The 23439-nt window shown below is 50.5% G+C and overlaps 1 protein-coding gene across 2 annotated transcripts in view; it reads right to left on the bottom strand.

Moving 5' to 3' along the window:
• Positions 1-23439, bottom strand: part of PPFIBP2 (PPFIA binding protein 2) — a 130570-nt gene that overhangs the window by 26816 nt on the left and 80315 nt on the right. For both annotated transcript variants that reach the window (XM_036258343.1, XM_036258344.1), the window contains 2 exons: positions 15409-15540; positions 2729-2821 (listed from right to left, as the gene is read on the bottom strand). In XM_036258343.1, the coding sequence (XP_036114236.1) occupies positions 2729-2821; positions 15409-15540 (225 nt within the window). The remainder of the gene's footprint in view (positions 1-2728; positions 2822-15408; positions 15541-23439) is intronic.

Here is a 23439-nt window from a genome sequence, read left to right as displayed (position 1 = left end):
CAGGGCTGCGGGGTCCGGGGCTCATGATGAATGGTGACTAAGGCTTCTGAAAAGCTTACCCTGAGATGCTCAATCCAAACGCCTCTTGTTTCTACAAGAGCCAACTATTAGAAAATATTCTCTTAGCCTTTCTTGTACCTCTCCACCCATTTCTCCCTTTCTGTGCAGACAGGGTGTGAGTTGGTCTCTGTTAGGAATCTGGACACTGGATGCTTGTCCATGGGCCCCAGAGCAGACCTCAGTGGTGTGGCCCTGTTGAGGCAGACCCTGGGCACGGTGAAGTCTCTTCTCTCTGAGGCCTGCCTCTGGGTGACGTCATCTGTTTAAATCCCTACAAAACACGTGGCTGGTCCCAACCTCCCATGTGCCAATTTCCACACCATAGGCCAGAAATGACAGGTGCTCTGACATCCTTTGAGTGGCACCTGTCCCTACCAGCTGGGAAGTTAACAATAGCCCAGAAGCCCTGCTTGACCATGAGGACCAAGGACGCAAGCACTGTAGCCACCAAGGCTGGAGCCGGCATCAGGCAGACATGACACTCTGGTTCCCAGCAAATGCTGGCCTCGTTAAACTTGGGACCACACCCCGCTGCCGCTGCACTGCAAGGTAAATCACCTTTAGGGACTGAGAAGCTTTACACAGAACACTGAAGAACTTTCAAAACCAGTGAAGGTTTTTACTACAGGGAATCAGGAGGGTATAGGGAAGCGAGCCTGAGTTTTAGAATGACACAGATCCAGATACGAACCTCACTTGGCCACCCTGAGCCTCGGTTTCCCTGCCAGCAAAATGAGGATAGTAAATCAACAGCCCTCACCAGGTTATTCTATGGATCGAATGGGAAAAAGTGTGTGAAGGGCTTGGTATATCCTGACACCTGGTAGTTATTAAATAACTTGGTATTTCAAAGCCTACATGCCAAGGCAAAGGTCTCAGGTAATTTAAAAGCAAAAGGGTTGTTTGATTTTATAAGAGAAGGTGGTATGCAGCACTTCAAAGGTTTCTCCGAGACAGGGCTCGCCTGAGCGGAGCATGCGAGGGCAGATTCCGAGCGATCTGAGAACACAGCTCCTACAGCCAGACACTGACGCCTGCTGCATACACGGGTAGGGCGAGATAAAAGCAGGGCCCTCGCTCAATGGGCCTGGGCTGCCTAGGGTTGGTGCTGACCAGCTGTGAGATCTTGGGAAAGTTAATTAACTACTCCGTGCCTCAGTTTCTCACCTGTAAAATGGTTAAGCAAATTACTTGACATTCACACAATAGAATAGTATATAGACTATTGATGTCAACATTGTGTTCAGAGTTTTTTCTTTTAGTAGCGTGATATAAAGTTGCATATCAATTATCAACATCAGAAACTGAGGGGGAGAGAGAGAGAACAAGACCCAGTAAGAGAAATGCTTGGAAGGAAATAATAGTGGTAACTCCTGGGTGGTACATGAGTGATTTTTGTTATTCCTTTAATTTTTTCTGGTTCAAAGATTATCTATAATGAATATTATTATTTTTTTAATAATCATTAAAAGTTAACTTATAGAAAAAACAAAGAACAAACTAGAAGTTAAGAAAACACTAGGAGCCCTGGCCAGTTTGGCTCAGCGGTTAGAGCGTCGGCCTGCGGTCCGGAGAGACCCGGGTTCGGTTCCCTCTAAGGGCACGTACTTCGGTTGCAGTTTGTCCCCAGCCCTGGTTGGTCATGTGGGTGGCAGCCACTCAATGTGTCCCTTCACGTCAATGTTTCTCTCTCTCTCCTTCCTCTCTCTCCCTCCCACTCTATCTGTACAAAAAATGGAAAAATATCCTCAGGTGAGGATTAAAAAAAAGAAAGAAAACACTAGGAAATGGCAAAATGCCTGCGGGACCACACGCCAACACCTGTAGGTGGCGCTGCAGAGACCTTAGGAAAATGGCAGGTGTGCACCCCACCCAGAGGCAGCCCAGCCCAGGCTCCTTCAAGCAGGAATGCTGTTCCAGGCAGTGAGAGCATCCTTCCCCACACTCCACCACCCCCAGGGCAGCCTAACTATTTCAATGTGAACTTTCCTAATGTTTAAATTTAGACAATGAATTTGACATCTTTAAACACAATGTTCAGCCCCCACCCCGGCCCACCAATATGCGAGCTGCATCCAGCCCACTCATTTTAATCTCTGCATGTCAACTATTTGAGGAAATGAAGGAAGGGGAAAAAAAAAAAAACTTATTTCACAAAACAAGTTTTCCTTGGTGTCCTTTATATAGCAAGCTCCCTCATTCAACAGAAGTCTGATTTGATTTTTTTAAAAATATGCAGAGTAGACATCATTTTTTAAAGGAATATGTTCATTGCTGAAAATAAAGCATGCTCTTTCTAAAAACCGATTACTAGAGGGACTGGCTAAACTTAAAATGATGCAGCCAATGTAACAGTGGCGTTCATCTGCTTATCATTCGCTCTCTTGCTCACCAGCCCTTCCCTGGCCCCGTGTCAGCTGATGGCGCTGCGGGACACAGCGCAAGGAGAAGACTGGGCTGCTGGAGCAGCTCACGATCCCGTGGGATTTCCCCCAGCGCAGAGCCCTCCTGGATCGAAGTGTCTGCTGCACGTCTGGCCACAGCTGCATGTGCACACAGTGGGCTCGGTTTGCATCTCTCCGGCACAGGGGCCTGTAGGCCCAGTGTGCACACAGACGCCCCCCACAGGCCTCGGTGCCTCCCCACAGGCATCAGAACCGCCTTTTACCTTAGTGGCCTTCAGCTTCCACTCATACTGATTCCGTTCGTTTTCCAGCTCCTCCACCTTGATTTTGAGGTGCCTGAGCTCTTGCAGTAACTCCTGGGGAGATGAGGGAGAGAGACAAAGGTGTGCTGGTTACTGAGCAGGACACGGCTCCCTCTAGCTGCAGCCCGGTTAAGCTCGTGCACAGGATGCCCAGGGCAAGAGAACCGCATCATGCTCCACACGGCGGCTCCAATCTTTAAACTTGGTGGTTTCAGGGAGTTCTTGACATGAGGGGAAAAAAACAACTTTCTGTTTATTTTTATTTTATATTATTTTGCTTTTTAAATCCTCACGCAAGGACATTCTTGTCTTTCTGCTTATTTCAGAACCTGTTCTGCCTGCCCTTCTGACATCTGCGTGCTGAGCAGGTGTGCCCACCGCTGGCCCATGTGTGCAAAGGGCAGGACCAAAGGGACAGAGATATGGCGGTGAGGGAGCTGCCTACAGACTAAGCAGCAGGAAGCAGGTTCACTGGGAGCATCTTTTTGTGCTGAGTGAGGGCTGAGGAACCCAGAGGGGTCAGTGATCCACACAGCAGGACAGACACACAGCACTGAGGAGACGACCGCTCAGTGGCAGGTGCAGGGGCCAGTCTGCGTGTCTGGTACACAAGAGGGGCTGCTTCAGAGAAGGGAGGGAGGGAGTCGGCATCCAGGGAGAGGAGGGGACACGAGGCTGGGAGATAGGTGGGGCCCTGCCGTAAGGGCTCTGGATGAGACTATAAGTTCTGTGCCGCTGTCTGGACAGCAGGGGGCCACTGAAGGCTGCTGAGTGGGGAAGTGATATTTAAACAACTTGCCTGTGCTGGAGCTGGAATCCAAGCCCACCTCATCTGACTCCAGGGCCCCTGCTTTCTAAACCATCCCTTCAGCAAAGATGACACCACTAAGCACCCCTGTCCCAAACCGAGGTTCCTTTAACGGACAACTGGCCCTGCTGGCTGGTTCCTATCAGAAGAATGAGCATAAATGTGAACACTTCCATAGACTTTCTGAACTCCAGACTCATCTAACAAACTTCCCACTTAACGTCTGCACATGGATGATGCACAGGCAGAACCCTCAACCCCACTCTGAGACACCCCTCTCTCACTAAATGGCAGCTCCATCCACCAAATCGCCTGTGCAAAACCTGGGATCCATCCTTGGCATCTCCTCTCCCTTTCCTCCCGCATATGTAATTCATCCCCAAGTCTTGTGAGCTCTGCCCCCAGCTCTGCCCCTCTGGCCCGGCCGTGGGTGTTGGCAGCCTGCAGTCTCTTCATCAGTGGCTCCCCTGCTGTCCTGCCCTTCTTGAATTCAGTGAGCCCCCATGGCATCCGGGGGAGCAATACCAGGGAAACACAAACCTGATCCTGGCACAACCCTGCTCCTCCAAGTTCATACGCTTGAACCCATGACCAGCACAGCGTGGCCTGACCCTGCACACTGCCTGCCTCTGGGGTTGCCGTGCCCTGGCTATGCTGGAAACATTTCAGTTCCTCGTTCTGACTTGGGCCTTCACACATGCTCTTTCCTCTGCCGGGAACTGTTGTCCAGGCTCATTCTGCCCATCCTTCAGGCCTCCCTCAGCAAAGCCATCCGAGCCTCGAGCCTCGAGCCTCCACCGGGTCCCCCTGCCATACTCTCTCACAGCATCCTGTACACCTCCCACGTCATTTGCAATTAAACATTTACCGGTGTGATTGCTAATGGTCAGTTCTCCTACGCAGAACTCCATGAGAAGTTTGGCTAACCTCTGGCACATAGTAGGTATGCATTACTTCTTGATGAATAAACACATGAAATTCGAGTCGTCGTTTAACGGCCTGGAGCTCTTTTCGTTCTGAGACAACCCAGCACACGGTTCCATGCTTACGCTTGAATTTTGTAGGGTGTTTTATTAAGATTTTCTTATGGTTGAAGTGAGCATTTGTTGGTGTCCTTTAAAATAAGTCTTCCACACTAAGGCTACTGCATGCAGGACCTGCAAGCGACAGATTCCCAGGCCTGTTGACCTGCGGCTGATCCAGGATCACCGTCTGAGAACATCTCTGGCTCTGCCTTAGGGGGCGCTAGGCCTGCTGATGGCGGAACCAGAGTGTGCAGGTTACTGCCTGAGGGCTGCCCCTGTGGGGACACCGAGCTGATGATCTCTGGGCTCTTGTAATCTCTGTGGCACATCCTCCTCCTTCTAAGCTATCGGTTTATAGCCGATGGGCTATAAACACTGGAGCAAATTTTAACTTCTGTTAGAAGTCTTTCTAGGGTAACCACTGCACACGAGGCTGCCTCAGCACCCCCTCAGGGCTTCCCTGTCTAAATCTACACTTACATATTGACCCTCATTTTCCACCATATCCTTTAATATCGGAGGAAATCCTCCCCACTGAGCGCCTCCCCTAATGCCCAGTCTGGGTAGAGATTTTCAACATATTCTGTAGTTGAGCATGGATCATGGTAACTTTCCCAGAGCTGAGGCCGACCCTCTGCAGTGCTCATGGCCACTGTGACCTTAACCTTCCCTCGGGCTTCCCAGTCCTCTGACAGTTGACCTTGGGGTGCCAGCTCATCTCTGTACTGCCATCAGATACCCACACAGGGCCCAGAGGTCGTGAAATCCCTCTAACGTGATTATGTGGGGAAATGTTTCTGGAAATTCTGATGACGACTCAACCATCACAGCAAATAGAAACACATGTCCTATTTCTTCACTGGGAACAAACCTCTTTAAAAATAAACTTGAAAGAATTCTTTCATAATGCTATTTTTTTTTTTTCTTTAAAAAAGTCACGGGAGATGACATGTCATTGAATGTCCCTGCCCAGAAGCAGGAACCCGTGTCTGAACTGTACCTGGGACAGACAATCCCAAGCTTCCTTTTCACACAAATGCCCTGGGACACATTCCCAGCCCGAGAGGTGAGTGCTGCCACCTGTCCTGGGGTTGGCCTCCCCTGCTCGGACCCTGCTCAGGGAGGGTCAGCCAGCTCAGCTCCCGTCCCGAGGGAGTGTGAGTCCCAAGCTCTGCCCAGAGGTAACAACAGATCCCTGTTAAGCCACCGCACTCTGTTCTGGTTAGGAAAAACCCCAGCCCCTCCACCAGCGACACACCCCACACACGCATGCTCTGATATACTTAAGTGTGGTTCCTACAGGTGACCCCTCCCAACGGGCACAGTCCTGGCTGCAGGCCTGGGGCTCGGCCACACCTTCGCCAGTCGCCACCTCCTCAGGGTGGTCCCTACTGAGTAAGAGGCGCTCTTGAATCTGCCTGTGGATGTCCAGCTGCAGCCTACACATCTGCTCCTGCAGCTCACTGATCACATTCAGAACCGACTGCAGGAAGAAGAGAAAGGAGAAAAAGCACTCAGGGTCAGTCAGCTCTCAGACATGGAACACCTTCAGGGAGCAGAACAGAAGGAAGGAAGGGCACAGAGGGTGAGCAGCAGGTGGCACCCAGTGGGCACTGTCTGTGACCACCTGCTCTCTTCACTCCCCCCCGTCATACACACACACGCCCATGCTGCACACGCCAACCCCTGCGCACAGGTGACCCATGGTGCGTGCACTCTGCGCTCATGAGTGCTAATACCCCAACCCTGAGCTCTCCTTCACACGCTACACCCAGCCTTACTCCACTTCCCGCGCCAACCCCACTCCTCTGTAGCTGCAAGAGCATTTTGGCCTTTTATGGCAACTCTGAAAAGTAACTGCAGTCCTTGGAATTCACACCCACTCGATTCTGAATCCCGCACTCAGCTCTCCCGGGCTCTCCTTTACCTGCTCCACAGAGTCACTGCAGAGACCAAGGCACTCACAGGTGAGCGGGGAGACACACAGTAACCATCACGACAGGCTGTTAGCACTATGGCCAGGAGAGCCACAGGGCTTTCAGGGGGCAGGGAGGGACTGACTCTGGCTGGGCCGAGCGGTGGACGGGAGGAGTCAGAGATGTCGAGCAGCCACATTCTAAGTCCCTTGCCTGGGTGCGGGAGTAAAGGAGATGAAGCCATGATGTCACTCGTGCTAAGGAACCCAGAGGTTGGGAGGACTGTGGTCAGCCTACAGCCAGGGATGGGGACTTAAGAAGACAGTTGGCAGTAAAGTAGAATGGGGTGGTGGTGAGGGCAGCCAGCGGAACTGTTTAGCCCTGTCTCTGCCCACCTCCCTGAGGTTCTGAGCACCGGCACCCCGGGGACTGCCCACACACGCTACAAGAGCTGTCCATCCCAACCGTGACAGTGTGTCTAGAAGAAGAAACACTCCCACCCCACATCTTGCTCTATAAATCCCGTTTTCAAATGTAGAAGGGAAACTGAGGGTCTGGGTGGGTGCTTGGGGCAGGAGGGGCCCTGGGCCAAGGCCCCTACGCCAGCTCGCTCTCCTCTCTGCTGATGCCACCTGGACTGGGAGGGTTATGACAGCGTCATAAGCAGCCCCTGGCCTCCCAGACACTCTCCCCTTGAGCAAGCTCACCTGATTTAACCCACAGACAGTCCCAGGCTGTCCTTCCCCAGGGTCATCTGTCTAACAAGGTGTTTCCTATGGAAACTAGAGGATTGGGTTGAAAATTCAAGGTGACCCTTCTGGGCCTGAGTACGTGTCCGGATCCCAGACCTGTGGCCAGCTCCACTGTTGCTGGTCCCTGAACCTTGAGGGGACACCGACTACGGGCCAGACTATACCTGCCCTCTTAGTTCTCACCTGCAGCCCCAGTGCAGGCCCTGGGCTCCGACATGGCCTCTGTTCTGAGTTCTGGACCCCGTGCTGCCATGGCTCAGACGCCTGACAAGCGTAGAGGATTCCTGCCTGACTGGCCTCAGCCACTAGGAGTCACAGTCCCGTTCTGTCTGCTGTCCGTGGACGTGGCCATCCCTGGGAGGTGCTAAGTAGGAAACAGAACATCTACATTCGGTTTGCTCAAGCCTGTTTTCCTGAGACATCTCAAAGTCTTTCGGAGCTTTCATTGTTCAGCTGGTAGGTCCCTGGGACTACCTAGGAGGCCCAGGAAGCTGGAGGAGGAGAATCACAGAGGGAGGAGAAGAGCTGGAATCAGCGGCCCCAGGTTGGGGGCGGGGCTAGGCATAGGGGGAAAGAAAGCAAGTTGGGGGTTCAGGTAGGTTCTAGGTGAAAAACAGGACATTAAGGTAGATCCTCCCCACTGGCCTGGATCTTCTCTGCAGAGAAGGTGGCAAGGTTGACTGATAAAAGGACATCATGAAGCAAAAGGGGGTACAGATTTAGAACAGTCACTGAGAGGAAATGAGAAAAGGGAAGTCAGGAGTGGAGAAAAGTAAATCCGGGGAGGGGCCCATTTGGCTGAGGCTGGAATCAATTGGCAGGGAGATCTTTGTCATTGTCTGTTTAAACATCCAGCTCTAACCAAAAGCCCTGGGGCAGGTTAATCAAAGATGGAATTAAAAATGATTCCTCCAGGTGGCGGCTGGCCTCACCTCCCCGACGTGGCCTGTTGCGCCATCTGAGTGATGACAGGGGACAGCCTGCCGCAGGGGAAAGTGCACAGGCTTCGAACCTGGGCACGCCTGGGTTCCCTGCCGGTATGTCACTTTCTTCTGTGTGACTTGGTGACTTACAAAGCCTTTCCAAACGTAGTTTCCAAATCTGTAGAATGAGGGTCTCACTACCTCACAGGGTTGTCGGGAGGATGGAATCAAGTGAGGCTCCGGTCAAGTGCCTGGCACAGGGGAGGCACTGATACATGTGAGCTCACTTCCCCCACTGCTTCCTCTTGTACCAGCAACTGACTGATAAGGCATGAACGAACGAGAGAAACTGGAAGAACAATAGAAAACACCCAGCTGTCATGGGACATAGTTAAGGCCCATGTGACCTTGACTGCTGACAACAGAGGCCCAGGGGCTCGGCGGGCCCTGGCAGAGCACCTGGCTGGGAGCCCTTCACCTCTGTCTCCTTGTCCTCCAGTCCTGCGTGTGCTCAGGCCTCCTTTCTGACTCGTTTCAAGAACTTCACTGCCTTCTCCCTTCTTCTGTTCCCTCCATCGATAACCCTCTCAGAAGAGGACACCCCTGTCCCTGATTTCCATCCCCTCACCCCCTGCCCCAGGGGCTCGTCCAGGTAGCCGAGCTCTGTCTCCCCCACCCTGGGGGCACCTCTTCCTCAGCGCCTTCCCCCTGCTCCCGGCAAATCCACCGGCTCGCTCTCCGTCCGCAGACCGCTTGGCTCCCTCGTGAAGTGTTTCATGCCTCACCTACAGTGATTTGGCACGACTAGGTTCTTCTGACCTCATTTACTCTTTTCCCACCAACCTATGGTTCCAGGTACCTTGAGAGAAACTCATTTTCCAAGGGGCTTGTACGAAAGATGGGAAGGACAAAGGGCACCTGCATGGACAGCGCCAGGAAGGGCGAACCCAAAATGAAATACAGTGCAAAGGACAACAGGAAGACTGTGGTCAAAGGTATGTTCTCCACAAGGTCGGGGAAGCATGGGCTCCAGTCCACTGCGCCTCTGCTGGGCGCGAGGAGCTCAGGACAGCAGTCCCCGAGCTGCTATGAGGGACTTTTAAGGAATCATAACAATCAGTTCCAATGTCAACCGATCCATTTGGTTTTTCTTTGGCTTCCTGTCATCACAGCTTCAAGGCCTTCTATACCAGCAGCCAGAGTAGGGACTAAAATGCTAAATAGGCAAGAAGGGCTATGAGGAGGATACTGTTTTGTGGGTTTTTTAAAATTTATTTTTGATCTTAATTTTAGAGATAGAGGAAGGGAGAAGGAGAGAGAGATGGAAACACTGATGAGAGAGAACATAGAATGGTAAGGGGGAGGGAGGAGGAGGTTTGCTTTTAGTTTTTAAAGAAATCACTTAATCCTTTGCTTCCAGCGAGCAGCTCGGGGACTGCTGTCCTGAGCTCCTCGCGCCCAGCAGAGGCGCAGTGGACTGGAGCCCATGCTTCCCCGACCTTGTGGAGAACATACCTTTTGACCACAGTCTTCCTGTTGTCCTCCGCACTGTCCTTTTGTCGTGGGTTCGCCCTTCCTGGCGCTGTCCATGCAGGTGCCCTTTGTTTGCCCTTCCCATCTTTTGTACAAGCCCCTTTGAAAATGAGTTTCTCTCAAGGTACTGCTAAGCCTTCTCTTTTTATTGGCATCATTTGTGGGATTGAGCAATCAGAACTGTATTATTAGAGTAGCTCACTGTTCCTGAGTCATCTTCTGTTTGTTTCTGGACTTTCAGAGTTGTGCTTGGTGACGTGCAGTCTGTCTCTGCACAGTTTTCCCTCCCTCACTGTCGTGAGCTCTCCGATGACAATGACCACTCTCTCTCGAGGTACCCATCACTTTTACGTCACAGACTAGTTTCTCCCTTTGCCTCAACATTGGAGTGGCCATGTCCCTGTTTCCCTCTCTGCCCTCTGGGTAGAAACTATAAAAAGCGAGAGAAGAGACCAAAAGCCAACTCAAATACTTCAGTGTTGAGCTGGAGGAGAATTTTGGGAGCCATGCAAATGGCTGTTCCCGTCCATGGCCACCCTGCCTGCCCCAGTCAGTCTGGGAGCTGTAGCGTGTGTGCATTCTCTCCCCTGCTCAGGGGACCTTCTGGTGCACCCTGCACTGCTGGGACCCTCCCCACCCATGTGGAGGAGTTGTTCTCCAGCATGTCTAACCTCAGGTGTGGCACTTCAACTTACTTTTATAATTCTTCGTCTACAGGGCTGGCTCATTACCTCTTAACAGGTCTGCTTCTTCCATTCTTGGGCCCCACATCATGAAGACCAGGTGACATTTATGAGGATCTAATTGCTGTTCTGTGTTGTAATCTCTGCTCACTTACTCCTGCTTTGCCAACCATCAGATTTCTTTTTATGGTTCTTTTCTCTGTGCAACTGCTAGGCACCTCCCATAATCAGAGTCTTTCCCACCCCATTCTTCCTGTTCAACTTGTTCACAATTTTACTTTTTCTCCCTCTTACCTCACCCTTGGTTTACTGCTGTCCTGGCGCGCTTTTACGTCACAGGTGAAGAAACCACCTCCAAAGTCCACAGGGCGATTTGGAAATAACTCAAAACTTCAAGGGCATGTACCCCTGGACTCATCAGTTCCACTTCAATATGCTCACACATGTACAAGCATCCCTTGTAATAGCAAGTACTTAGCAACAACGTAAATATCCATCAAAAGAGACTTGATTAAATAAATTAGGACCCTGGCCAGTGTGGCTTAGTTGGTTGAGCATCGTTCTGTGCACCAGGGGGTCACCGGCATGATTCCCGGTCAGGGCACGCGCCCAGGTTTCAGGTTTGATCCCTGGTTGAGGTGTGTACGGGAGGTGGCCAATCAATGTTTCTCACTTGAATTGATGTTTCTCTCTCTCTCTCAAATCAATAAAAAAACATATTTAAATAAATTAAGGCACAGGCAGAGAGTGGAGTAACATGAAGACATGAATATGAACAGGAAGAGTTTTTAATGGGGGAAAGTGTATGTATTTATGGACAGATGCAGACAGATAAACAGATGAATTTGCTTGTCCACGTGTAAAATAACTCTGGAAGGTCGGACAACAGACTGGTACCACTGGTTTCAGACTGCTGGCTAGGAATGCGTGGGGGGAGACGTTTTGCTGTATATACCTTTTTGAATTTTTAATTTTTGAATTATCGGAGAATATTTTCTATGTTAATAAAAATAAGTAAAGAAAACAAAATGGGATAAAAAAAAAGAATAAAGCTCCCCTAGCCACGCCAGCTCCCCAAGAAAACACAATCGTCCGTGTTTTCTCTGCACTCCAAGCCCATCATTCTGGTTGCCCAGTTCAGAAGCCAGAAGCCCTCCCCTCCATGGGCCTAACCCTGGGGGAGAAGGAATGAGTCCACCACCTGGGCTGGAAGACTCCTTTCCCGCCAGGAAATCCTAAATTCTTTCTGGTTCTCTTCTTGCTTGTGCACCTCCCCGATCAACGGGGCTGCCTTCACCCCGGGCACGTGCTGGGTCCCTGCTGCTGCTCTACAGGCTGCTCTGTACTCCTCGCGATTCCCCTTGGACCCCACCAAGGACCCAGCGCAGTGTGCCTGAGCCCCGTGCTTAGGGAGGCTCCTCCCTTCTCTAAGGAGGAGTCCACGGAAGGGCTTGGCTTTGACGTGTGAACCACCCACGGGTTTTCCTCTGCCTCTCGATCTCTTTCTTGCATGTTCATCCTCCTAATTCTGATGTTTACTTCCCATGTCAGTCACCCTTCTGCTTTTCAGGAGCAAATCTAGTTGATCCAAACTTAGGTTCCCTGAAATGGTCCAGAACCACTGCGAAAGGCTGATGAGAAAAAAGTAAAGCAAATACAGGAAAGTGAGGAATCACCATCTCATTGAGGCCATGGACTGACACCTGAGCAAGGCTGGCTGTCAGGATTCTCCCCATGTCACCAGAAGCCTGTCCCCCCAGTCCCCAGACGACCACCGTGATCACTTCCACAATTAGCAGGACACTGGCCCAGGGCAAGATCAGAACCAGACAGAAAGAACAGTTGGCAATGCTCTTGTTAACAGCATCACCCCGGTTTTTTTGGTGTATTTTTTTTTCATTGAAACATAACATGGAATTTGAGGACAAAGCCTTAGCTACATGGAGGAAGTTTATTACAGATCTAGCTACCTCAAAATAAAAAACGCTCCGGCCTTTTCCAAACCACAGGCAATCAGGCCTTAGGCTGAACACTGGAAAAAACAGCAGTGTGCAGAGGGGCAAGCTGCATTCCTTCTACTCATGAAACTACAACCTCTGTAACCGCAGCTAAATGTCTCCTTCAAAATAAACCTCCCCGTGCGAAGGACAGTAGTACGGCCGGGGCGGCTCCCTTCCCGCGTGTTCGCCTCCGGTGCTCGGGACCCTTACAGACAGCGTGGAGGTCCCCCGCACCGCAGCGAAGATTGTGTTCAATTACAAGAAGGAAAAACGTGTTTCAGGTCAGGTGGCTGTTCGCCGATTATCGCAGGGTTGAACAGCCTGACCCGTTCCTCCAGGTGGGAACCGAATGTTTGCACGAGCGCCTGGGAAGGGCTGCCGGTATCTGACAGGGCTGGGCCGGCAGCTTGGGGTCTACGTTGCCCCAGAAATGAATAGCCTCACGGAAAACAAAAACAAAAAGCTCAGACCGAAAAACAACCCTTCTGAAAAGAAAGAAAGCAAATAGTAAAATGACTGCTTTGACTCTCCTTGGCCCGTAAATGAGAGTTCCCCTTCCTTCTTGTCTTCCCTAGAAAGGCACTGAGCTGCCCACTAGGCACTGACCATGCTTCCAGGTGGACGGACGCCCACTGTGCACTGATGCCCACTGTGCACAGACACCCCCGGGCGTGGGTACGTGCGCCCCGCAGTGGCTGCTTCAGAACCAGGTAGGTGACTTAAATTAAACCAGTAAGACACAATCCTGGAACCTCTGAGAAAGAGAATCTCTGTCTGCCAGGCTCCTAGGATCTAGAGTCGTTGATGGCCACCTCTGTCACCACATGGGCATAGCCTTCGTGAGAATAAGGCCAAAGCAGAACCAAGTGATACACTGAGGCTGGTTTCTAAGACATTGTGAGGTCACCTGGATTGGGTGCTGTTGGATTTTTAAACCCTGGACTCTGAGTTGTGTGACCTAATAACCATTCGGCCTTAAAAATCAAAATGTATGTGGTTTGGAGTTGAGTCTCTGCCATTGGAAGCCTTCTCACAGAATCTATGGACTTCTTCCCCTGAAGCCCTAATGTATGTTCCCATGTAATCACAAATCTTGAAACATTGGTAAAGTAAACTCTGAACCCGGAGAAAATATACTTGTTTCTCTGTAGATATTTAAGAAGCGGAGTCTGGTCAACTAACACTTCACACAGATAAACTTCCATCCCGTGTGACCTTTACCATATATAACAATATGTTTAAGTCTACATTTCCATTCCCAGCATGCTGAACAACACAATCAGTAAATAATCAATAAAACCTGGCTGTTACTATGTGTCCAGCATGATGCTAAGGACTATACACAGGTTATCTCACTCCTTACTCAGAACAACCCAGGAAGTAGAAAGTAGGTGTTACTATCTGCCTTTTACAGAAGGAAAAACAGGTTTGGGAGGTTAAATTACTTGCCTAAAATCACAAAGCTACTACTGAGTAACTAAACTTGGATTACAGCCAGGAGGTCTGATTCAGGAGCCTGTACTCTTTATCACTAGAAGATACTGTCTTCAGCTTGATGGAGAGATCTTCTTTTGATAACTATATACTGCTTACTAATGAGCTTGTCCTCAAAAGTGATGCAAGGAATATGTTCCACATATTAGAAGTGTCTCAATTAGCAGTATTTAGCCAGTAAACACTGAAATAAGACGAATTTTCTTACGCAATAATGTTGCCACTTAATAAAAAGAAACAGTATCCATCTTTAGATTTTGGAGATGCCTAAATGGAGGAAGAGGATGAAAGTAAACCAACTACAGCCCTGGCTGATTTTGCTCAGTGGTTAGAGCATCGGCCCATGGACCAATAAGTCATGGGTTCAATTCCGGTCAAGGGTACCTACCTCAGTTGCGGTTTGTCCCTGGCCCTGGTTGGGTAGTGCGGGAGGCAACCAGTCAATGTGTCTCTATTATGTGAATGTTTCTCTATCTCTCTCCCTCCTTCTGACTCTAATCTATTGATAAATAGAAAAATATCCAGAGGAGGAGGAGGAGGAGGAGGAGGAGGGGGAGGAGGAGGAGGAGGGGGAGGAGATAAACCAACTACATACAAAATGCCAGATTAAAATGTCCCATTATAATAGGAACTCAACTTTCATGATTTTAGGTGGATTTCACATAGTTACCTGTTGCATAGATAAAGAAGTGGAAGTTCAGAGAGCTGAAGTAGCGTACTTGTTGATCATAAAGCAGTTAAGCAGTTAGGGCAGTAACTGAGCCAAGGTGTTTCCAGACCTAAAGCCTGTCCCCCTGACACATCTCCCAGGTGAGAGTACAAGGACGTGTAGGTAGGGGCACATGGAGATGGTTATCTGATGTTAAAACAGGCTGTTCTCTCCCAAATAAAGTAGCTCTGAGCCTACAATTCTCTAAATGTTTATCTAAAAAAGGAGTCTAGCATGTTCTAGCCAATGGCATATGGAGCCTGGAAAAAACCCCAAACCAAAACAAAACAGGAAAACATTTTCCAAGGGAAGGCCAGCGCCTGGGCTCACCCCATGGCCCAGCAGGAGAGAAGAAGCACAGGATCTGAGGGTCCATCTGGGTTAGTGAATTGCACAGCAGACTCCTTGGATATCGTGGCTGTGGCCTGTCAGGCCGCCAGCTTCATCCCCGCACGTGCTATTACCTTGGCTTTCACAGAGGCATCTGTGTTCCTCCACCTCTTGTCTGATCCTCCCCCACTACTGCACCCCTTTCTGTCCCTGTCAGCAGCTTAAAGGAGGACAAAGCCTTAGAACCAAAATTGGGTGGTTTGGGCACTGCTGAAATTTGCAGCCATAGCAAAACCGGATACCTTGGTATTAACAAATCACTGCATCTCTAGTGCATAAATGTTTCTGGCACCCAGCGGTTGCCATGCTCGGGACTGACCAGATGGTCTGGGTCCACATTAGGACGGCTTCCCCTGGTCTGAGCGTGGGACAGTAGGGGTCCCCCTGGAATTTGTGTGGCACACTCACCTCTGCTTTCCTCTGCTTCTCCTCCTGCTCTCTCTGCTCCTTCTCCATGCCAACCAGCTTGAGCTTGAGCTCAGACACTTCAGTCATCAGATCGAGCTTCTGAGTCTCAAGAGATGTGCGACTTAGCAGCTCCTAAGAGCAAACACAAATCTCAAATCATAAACCTCCACGGCGACAAGGACACTCTACTCCATGAGCACATAGGCAATCTCTCGGTTGTGTTGGACAACGGGGAGTTGAGACTGCTGCCTGTAAGCCACAGGCCTATTAGGGACGGGCCTGGGATGATGATCAGTCATTTGGGGATAACATAGCCCCTGCCACTACCCACTGTGCTATGACAGACAGGTGAGCTACATATTTAAACAACAACAACAAAAACAAAAAAACACACAACACACCACATTTGCCCCGAGAAACCATTATTCATTATTTCCAAGTAGGAAAAAAAATGAAGGCATACACTCGAAGTACTGAATTTCTTCATCTCTACTTTAAGGCAAAACAGCAGGTCCTTCTCCACTAAAAAACCAAAACAAAACAAGCGTATGGTGATATATTTCAAAATCAAGATTTTGCTATCACCTCCTGAGCTCAATCAACCTTCAGCACGGTCTTGAACACATCTCACGGTAAGTTCTCACTGCAAAGACACGAGAAGAGAGCTAGAGCATGAAGTCGATGTTCAATGAGTATTGGATGATTTAATTAGAATCTGATTATGTAAGACACTCTCTTCTGGGCAGTACCAACTTTACAATTTGGCCACTATGGGATGTAAGTGAGAAGACTTCTGTCCCAATTGTGAGGACTCCCAATTGGAGGTTACCGCGGGTCCTGCCATCAGCAGAGCAGCCGTAGACACCTTGCCGTTAATACATACACTTAATAAGCATAAAAAAGGCAGAAAACAAAGGTGATAGGCAAAACACCTGCTCAGCACTACTAGGAACTATGAAGAACCTCAAGAAACAGGAGCATTCCCCAAAGTCCAGTGGCAACATAGTTCTCTATGGGCAAAAAGTAATATTCCTTGTGGTCCAAAATCCTAATATGGTAGACACTGAATACACAGGTCCTAGCAAGGAGAATACGATATGGCAAGTAGGAGCGCAGCAGCCCACATGAGCAGACGGTAAAGACACACTACCTAGCTGTGGTTGGAGCCTTCTGTGACACCTTGCACAGCCCAACCCTAGGATGAGAAGGGTGATCTCAACACCATTCTGACCCACCAGCTGTGAGTTCACATATTCTGAACTGTCCTCAGATCTGAACTTGAATACAGGATTCCCTAGGCTAAAAGGCCCTCAGTACCTCAGAAAGCCAGGCTACAAACCGTTTGTCTGCTAATCTGAAGGGATGAGTATTTAGAACTCAAATCAGCCAACGAAGCTCACCGGGCCCTGGGCCGAGAAGGCCAGCTCTCCCTGGGCAGGCCAGACAAAGCTGGCTTCCAGGGCAGAGGCAGCAGCAAGCCACGCCAGGACTGTGGGCTCCTTGGTCGTGAGAAGTCAGCCAGACCAGTGTGTCCAATGTAACTGGGGGTGGGGGTGGGGGTGGGGCCTGGATTCACTGAGTGTCTCCTCTGTGCCAGACACTATTGGGTACTTTGGATGCATCCTCTCCATCACCCTACAGGGATTTGGCAGTCAATATTATCATCCCAACTTTACAGATGAGGGAACAGGCACAGAGATTGACCTATCTTGGCCAAAGACACATGCCAATCAACAGCAGAGTTAGTTTCCAAACCAAGGTCTGCTGATTCCAAACTTATTTCTGTTTAATGTACCACACTGTTTCCCAAACAGAGAAAGAAGTCCAAAAATTTTAAGGGAAATAAAAAATACATGCTTAAAAAAAGGCAATCAACACATATTCACTGAGCCCAGGAAATACCACTTAAACTGACAAGATTTTGTTGAGTACATACTATTCACTAGGCCTGGTGTTAGATTGTGCAGGACATAGAAGGCCCTAAAGGGTTCTTCTCCGGGTGAAGACATGGCGTCTCCGGACCAAGTAACTTAAAATGTTATCCTCCTCCACACCACCTACTCTCTCCTACCTCCTTCCTTTCCCCACCTCCCTCTCCGCCTCCATCACCTCATAATTCTATGTTCATCTCTCCATCCTTTAATCAACCTGCTTATTCCAAAAATTATTTGAGGCAGTTTGCACCATAGACAACTCAAGTTAAAAAATAAATCACATAAAAATAAAGCAGGTAGGAAAAGAAGTTGAAGCCAGAGCTGCGTGTATTAAAGTCATTTGTTTATGTTTTACACACAGCTAGAGATGGACTAGAATGTGTATGTGAGCTTCCCAGGCAACAATGCCAAGGTAAGAAGGAGCAAGTCTACAAGCCAAGGCCCATGAGATAGTGACATTACTTTGGAGTGCCGTGAACAGAAAATATTCTCCCGTGAGACTTCAATCATGTATTCAACAAATACATTTAAAAAAAATCTACCAGATGCCAAGGCCTAGGGATATGACAGTTTAAAACACACCCCTTGTTGAGGGCTTGATGATCTTAAGATGACATTCATGCAGTTTGTCTACTAACTAGCATTCAAACTACTACCTTGGTGGGATTCAAACAAGCCTCAGAATGTCTCTCTCTCGAAAGCCAAGATTCCAATAGACTTCCATCATTGCCGAAACCCCTCTAGCTAGTTTACCGCCAGGCTCTCATTGGTCACACCAGTGTTCCAGCTGACGAGGATAATATCCTAATTGGTCTCACTGAAGTTCCAACAGCCATTCCAATTGGCCACGCCAGTGCTCCCATTGGTCACACTAACATTCCAATTGGACATTCCAGTTGGACACACCAGCGTTTTAATGAGAAGCCTGGGGCTGCTTAATTTCATATACTGTTAATAACAAAACTTTCATTTACTTTCTCCCAGCTTACATCTTTTACCATGACCTCTACCTTTCATTGTTATCACCTGTCATCTTTGTCATTAATAAATGCTGTCCTACACCCTGAACTCAAAACCAGTCTTCAACAGGCTCATCCCAGTCCAGCCCCACTTCCCCGTCTCCAGGCCCAGCACGGCCTCCAGTCACTAGTACTCCAACCCCTATCACATGTATCTCCACAGGATTTAACTGCCCTGCATTCCCAACTGCTCCCTTATACTGGTCCTGACTTCACATGGTATGGTGCATCCTCCCTAGTCATCTCGAGTGAAGACCATTCTGCTCCGACAACCCAACGCACAGAACGCCTTTCTCCCTGTTTTGAGACTCCTTCCAGACCACTGTCTGCCCCACTGACTGCGTCCGCCCTCCTCTTCCAAGGCAGCGCCTTCAGCAATATCGCTTTCTACCCCCATCTCGAGGAGAACCAAGGCGGTCGCCTGTTTTCCTTGAGCTTTTGTCTCTCGATCAACAGTTTCTCTACCCACTCTGGGCACATTCTGTCTCCTCGGTAGCTTCAACATCCTTGCTTGTCTTCCTTTCAGTATCCACTCTGGCTTCCCATTTCTCGTCTTCCACACCAACGGGCTTTGCTTCCACTGTTTCAGCTTCTTAGCAGTACGGCCACAACCTGGCCCTCATCTGTGTCCAGAATGCATTTGCTCTGCTTGAGAAATCCTCAACTCAGACATCTCTCCTCTGGCCGCAGTCCTCTGACCTTTCAACTGTCCCATTTACTCACTTGCATAATCTTTCATTTCTTCCTCGTGGCCGCTAGTTACTTAATAACTCTCTATTTTCCTAGATTATCAACTTCCTTTAAGCAGTATTCGGCTCCTTATCCTCTCCAAAACGTGGAGGTTAGTCTTTCCAACTGCATCATATCGGCAGCAGAAAATTCCCGGTCCGGCTCACCCCTGAAGCCCCTGCACCTGAATTGTGTTTGATTCACCAGAACCCAGGCCAAACCTCAAAGTCCTTTGTCCATGTTTCCACTCCTCATGGCCCGAGAATTGCTGGTAAAAGTTACTTAATGATGCCAATTGGTTTCCATGCAAATGTACACTATCTAATTACAGCGGATCTTCCAATCCTGCCTGGCAAAGCCTCTAGTCACCTCTGCTGGTTCCTCAGAGATTGTTCCAAATCTTTTCCATTCTCCTCCATCCCTGAACCCCACCCTGCCCCCCGCCTCTCCTCAAATAACCTCTCCTCATATGTACTGGAAAGATTTTTTTTTTAATCCTCACCTGAGGACATTTTTCCATTCTTTGTTCAGATACAGTGGGAGGAAGAGAGAGAGAGAGAAACATCGACGTGAAAGGGGCACATCGAGTGGCTGCCTCTCGCACGACCCAACCAGGGCCGGGGACAAGCTGCAACTGTGGTACGTGCCCTTAGCGGGAACCGAACCTGCTCTCTGGACTGCAGGCCGACGCTCTAACCACTGAGCCAAACTGGCCAGGGCCTGAAAAGATTTTTTAAAAATTATCCGATCATTCTTTGAACTTACATCCTTTCTGTTTCAGAGTTTCCCAGAATTGTCTCTCATGCGTATACCTTACATGCACGTCTCAGAGAGCCAGCCCACACCTCCTTCCTGAGGTTAGTCTGAAAGAACCGCACCAGGCCCGCTCCGCAGTCAGGCTCCTTCACCTCAAGAACTGGTCCCTGGCCCAGGGGGTTTCCAGGGTGCACAGTGACTGCAGAGTTTGCTCCTGAATCGCCCGTCGACCCACCTTCCTGCTGCTGACCACTCCTCATTCTCTAGACTCCACACCATCCTCACACAGCTGGTGAAACTCCAGGGTACTTCCCTGGTGAGCCTGTGGCATTTCGCTTTGTTCTGAGCTCTGGTCCTGTTCTCCCTCTAGCTGGTAACTCGGAGTGACACCTGTCACATGGTCCTAGGCTTTCCTTCTCCCCGTGCTGCCTTTGAGGAAGTTCCCAGCAAGTCGGTGCGAGACTCGAGGGTAGGACCATTAATCATCCACTCTGACAGGCATTTAATCTCTCCCTCACCATCAGCTTCTATTTCTCAGGCTAGAAACATGATCAAATTTCTGACATTTGACAGAACCTTCCCTCTCAACCGGGCCTTCCCCCCAAGCAACCCCCACCCGCTCCCCTGAGCGCTCCCTCGCCAGGGCGCTGTGTGCTGCCTGTATGAATGCCGGCTCTGTCTCCCCTCCCCCTGAGCTCCAGAAGGAATAATCTGCCCTGCCACCTCCTCTTCCTCGTCTTCCTGTCACTTCTTGGTAAGATGTCGGTGTGCCTGCAAGCCGCTTCTGCCTTGCCCAGGTGGGACGCAGAAACAGTCATTTCCAGGAACCGTTGTCCAAACTGTAAGGTGGTACGGAAACGTCTCAGCTCTCAGCCTACTCGCCCTTCCTGCACTCCTCAGTGTGAGCTACTCCCCACCACTCCTGCCTTCCGTTTGGTATTTCTGACCCTTCTTTTTCCTTTTCTATCTCCTTTGCTGTCTTCTTTTGTTCTGTCTGCCCCTTAAGAAAAAGTCTGGGATCCCTAGCTCTCGACTCCGAGACTGGAGTTGTCCATCTCTCGATCCAGCCTCCTTGGCTGGAGAACCAAGGCCCCTGCTCAGACCTGCAGGGCGAGGCCCTGTGGGAATCTGTGGGACTCATGCAGGCACTATACTGTGCAGGGAGGCGAGGGGAGGGCGGCAGGGGCTGGAGGTGGGCTGCAGGGGCCAGAGGTGGGCTGCAGGGGCCAGAGGTGAGCGGCATGGGTTTCACACGCAGCCCTGGCTTCTGCTTCCCAATTGTTTCAACCTGTGCAAATGAGAGAGGCTAAGGGGCAGGTGGGGGTGGGGGTGTGGGAGGCGGCTGTTTTGTTTTTCTTACTAGGAAGGACCATGAAACGGGGTAAGGAAACTTTAGGGAAAACCAGTGAGCAGAATGATCACTGCGTCCTCTCCTGTCACCAGCACTAACAATCTCTTCCAGAAGACGAAGACGTTCTGGGCTCAGTTTCTGCCTTGAGCTGATAAAAAGAATTTGCCTTTCAGTGTAGCCTTTCCTTCAAGGGCTACATCTTGAAGCAATTACCTCCATCTGTACATGTGGAACCCGACCCGGGGAGTTGCTGACCAGTGACAGGGCCGCATGGGACTGGCAATCTGAAACCGGAATGAATGGACGGCGTGGAAGGCAGGAAGGGGAAAAGGTGTCCTTTGCCCTTTGAAGTGGGAGGCCCAGGCCCTGCGGGAAGCTCCTGCAGGAACAGCACTGCGCAGGGAGGTGCTGGTCGTCGGCCGGGGCTGGAGTCCAGACTCAGTGGCCGCTCTTGAAATCCTCTTTGAACCTCATTTCCCCGATTATAACAAGGGGTAGAGCACCCACTTCACACTGGGGTCTGGAAATCAGATAGCAGGTGAGAAACGAGGAAAGCAGTTGTTTCTGCCTCACAGTGTCCAGGGGTTTAGGGAGCAACCGGCAGAACCCGTTTTCTTCACTCCTGACTCAAGGGTCCCCTCCTCAGACAGACCTGTACCCCACAGGACCATGGCCACAGCTCGGTTTACTGTTCTTTTGGGGCCAGAAATACCCTTGAAGGTGCTTTGGGGAAGCGTGCCAGCCGCGGGCAGCTGGGCTGTGATGAGTTCGCACGTCTGCACACACTGTTCCCTCGATCACCTCGAGGGCAGGACTGGTCCTGTGTCACAGGCCCAGTGCCCCCAGCTCCATGTCTTGACTCACACTGACCATCTGTGTTGTGTGAACAAGACTGGGATAACTGCGCTACGGCCCTCGGGGGTGGCAGCGCCAAGTCCACGCTGTCATCCCCTGTGTATAAATGAGAACAAGGTCACTGACTCTCCCACTGACAGCACGTGGTGAATCTACAGAAAGTCTCGTCCACTGCCGCCAAGTCCCCTACATCTGTCACTCTCCACAGCTCCCCGAAAGGGCAGCCAGAACCATGAGGATGCCTGCAGCTCTGGGTCAGGTAGGAGGGCTGACATGGGGCCTGGTGGCCTTGAAGGTTTCCCAAAGCTGGGTTATGTCCTCACAAGAGGTTTGCATCCTTTCTTCTTCTCCACTTGGCTTCCCCACCCAGTCTCTTTGGGGGCACTGAATATCGTTTCTGCTCCTGACATGGATGCCATCCCAGATGGCCAGACTCTGGAAAGTGGACCCCCGTACAAAACCTCTGACCTGGTGAGTGGTGTCAGCTTCCTTCCCGAAATCATCCCCCTCTGGAGAAGAGTCCGGGGTGGGAGGTGGAGGAGCTTGCTGTGTAGGAACCTTCTGGACCCAGAGAACCCACAGAGCTCTTCAGAAAAAGCCACCAGGGACCTCAAATACATCAACAGACCATGGGAAACCCTCCCCGTGACAGAGATTTTGTTGCCAGCGGAGCCGGTCACTGACTGGCGCCTGTGTTCCCAGGGTGCCCGGGCTCGCTCAGTCCAGCGTACAGCACTCAGAGGTGCAGCTGGGCACTGCCTTGACCTGCTTAAGGAACAGAGGGCAGGGCTCAGCCCTGTGAGCTCTGAACCCAGACCATCCCAATCCCATGAAAACTGATCCAGGCTGTGGCCCCTTGAAGACCCGATTACACATTTCCTGGGAAACGTCTCTTCCTTGTGCGGAAAGTTCCCTGGAAAATCCGAACATGCTCAGTGAGTCTGAGGCTATATCTGAGCAGGTGCTTCCACGGTGGTCTGACGAGATGCTGTAGCGGACCCCTTCCCAACCTGTATCGGGCTGCAGACAAGTAATAATTTGCTCTAAGTTGTGGTCACAATCTATGTGTTGCCCACGTGGACCGGCTGCTGTGCTGATTCTGTCTGGTCCTGATTTGCCCATCTCACCCCAAGGTCTTCGTGTTCTTTCTGATTTCTGGAGACTGGATGGTTGACGCATAGAAGAACACAGATGGGAACTGAGAGCTCGGCACTTAGCAAGGCTGGGCTGGGCCAGCTGAGTGGTGCGTGCTTCGTGAGTTGGGCAGGGAGCTCCCACCCACCCTCCTGGAGGGGGACTGGCTTTGGTCAGGAGAATAGCTGTGGGGAGAGAGGGCTCAGTGGGGTAAGCACAGGGGTTGGGCTATGCTGGTTTCTGTGAGTCCCCC

Source organism: Molossus molossus, unplaced genomic scaffold (genome assembly GCF_014108415.1).
Source record: "Molossus molossus isolate mMolMol1 unplaced genomic scaffold, mMolMol1.p scaffold_m16_p_13, whole genome shotgun sequence".
NCBI classification, from domain to species: Eukaryota; Metazoa; Chordata; class Mammalia; order Chiroptera; family Molossidae; genus Molossus; species Molossus molossus.
The sequence above is the reverse complement of the archived record's forward strand: the minus strand, read 5'-3'. Positions and strand labels throughout refer to the sequence as shown.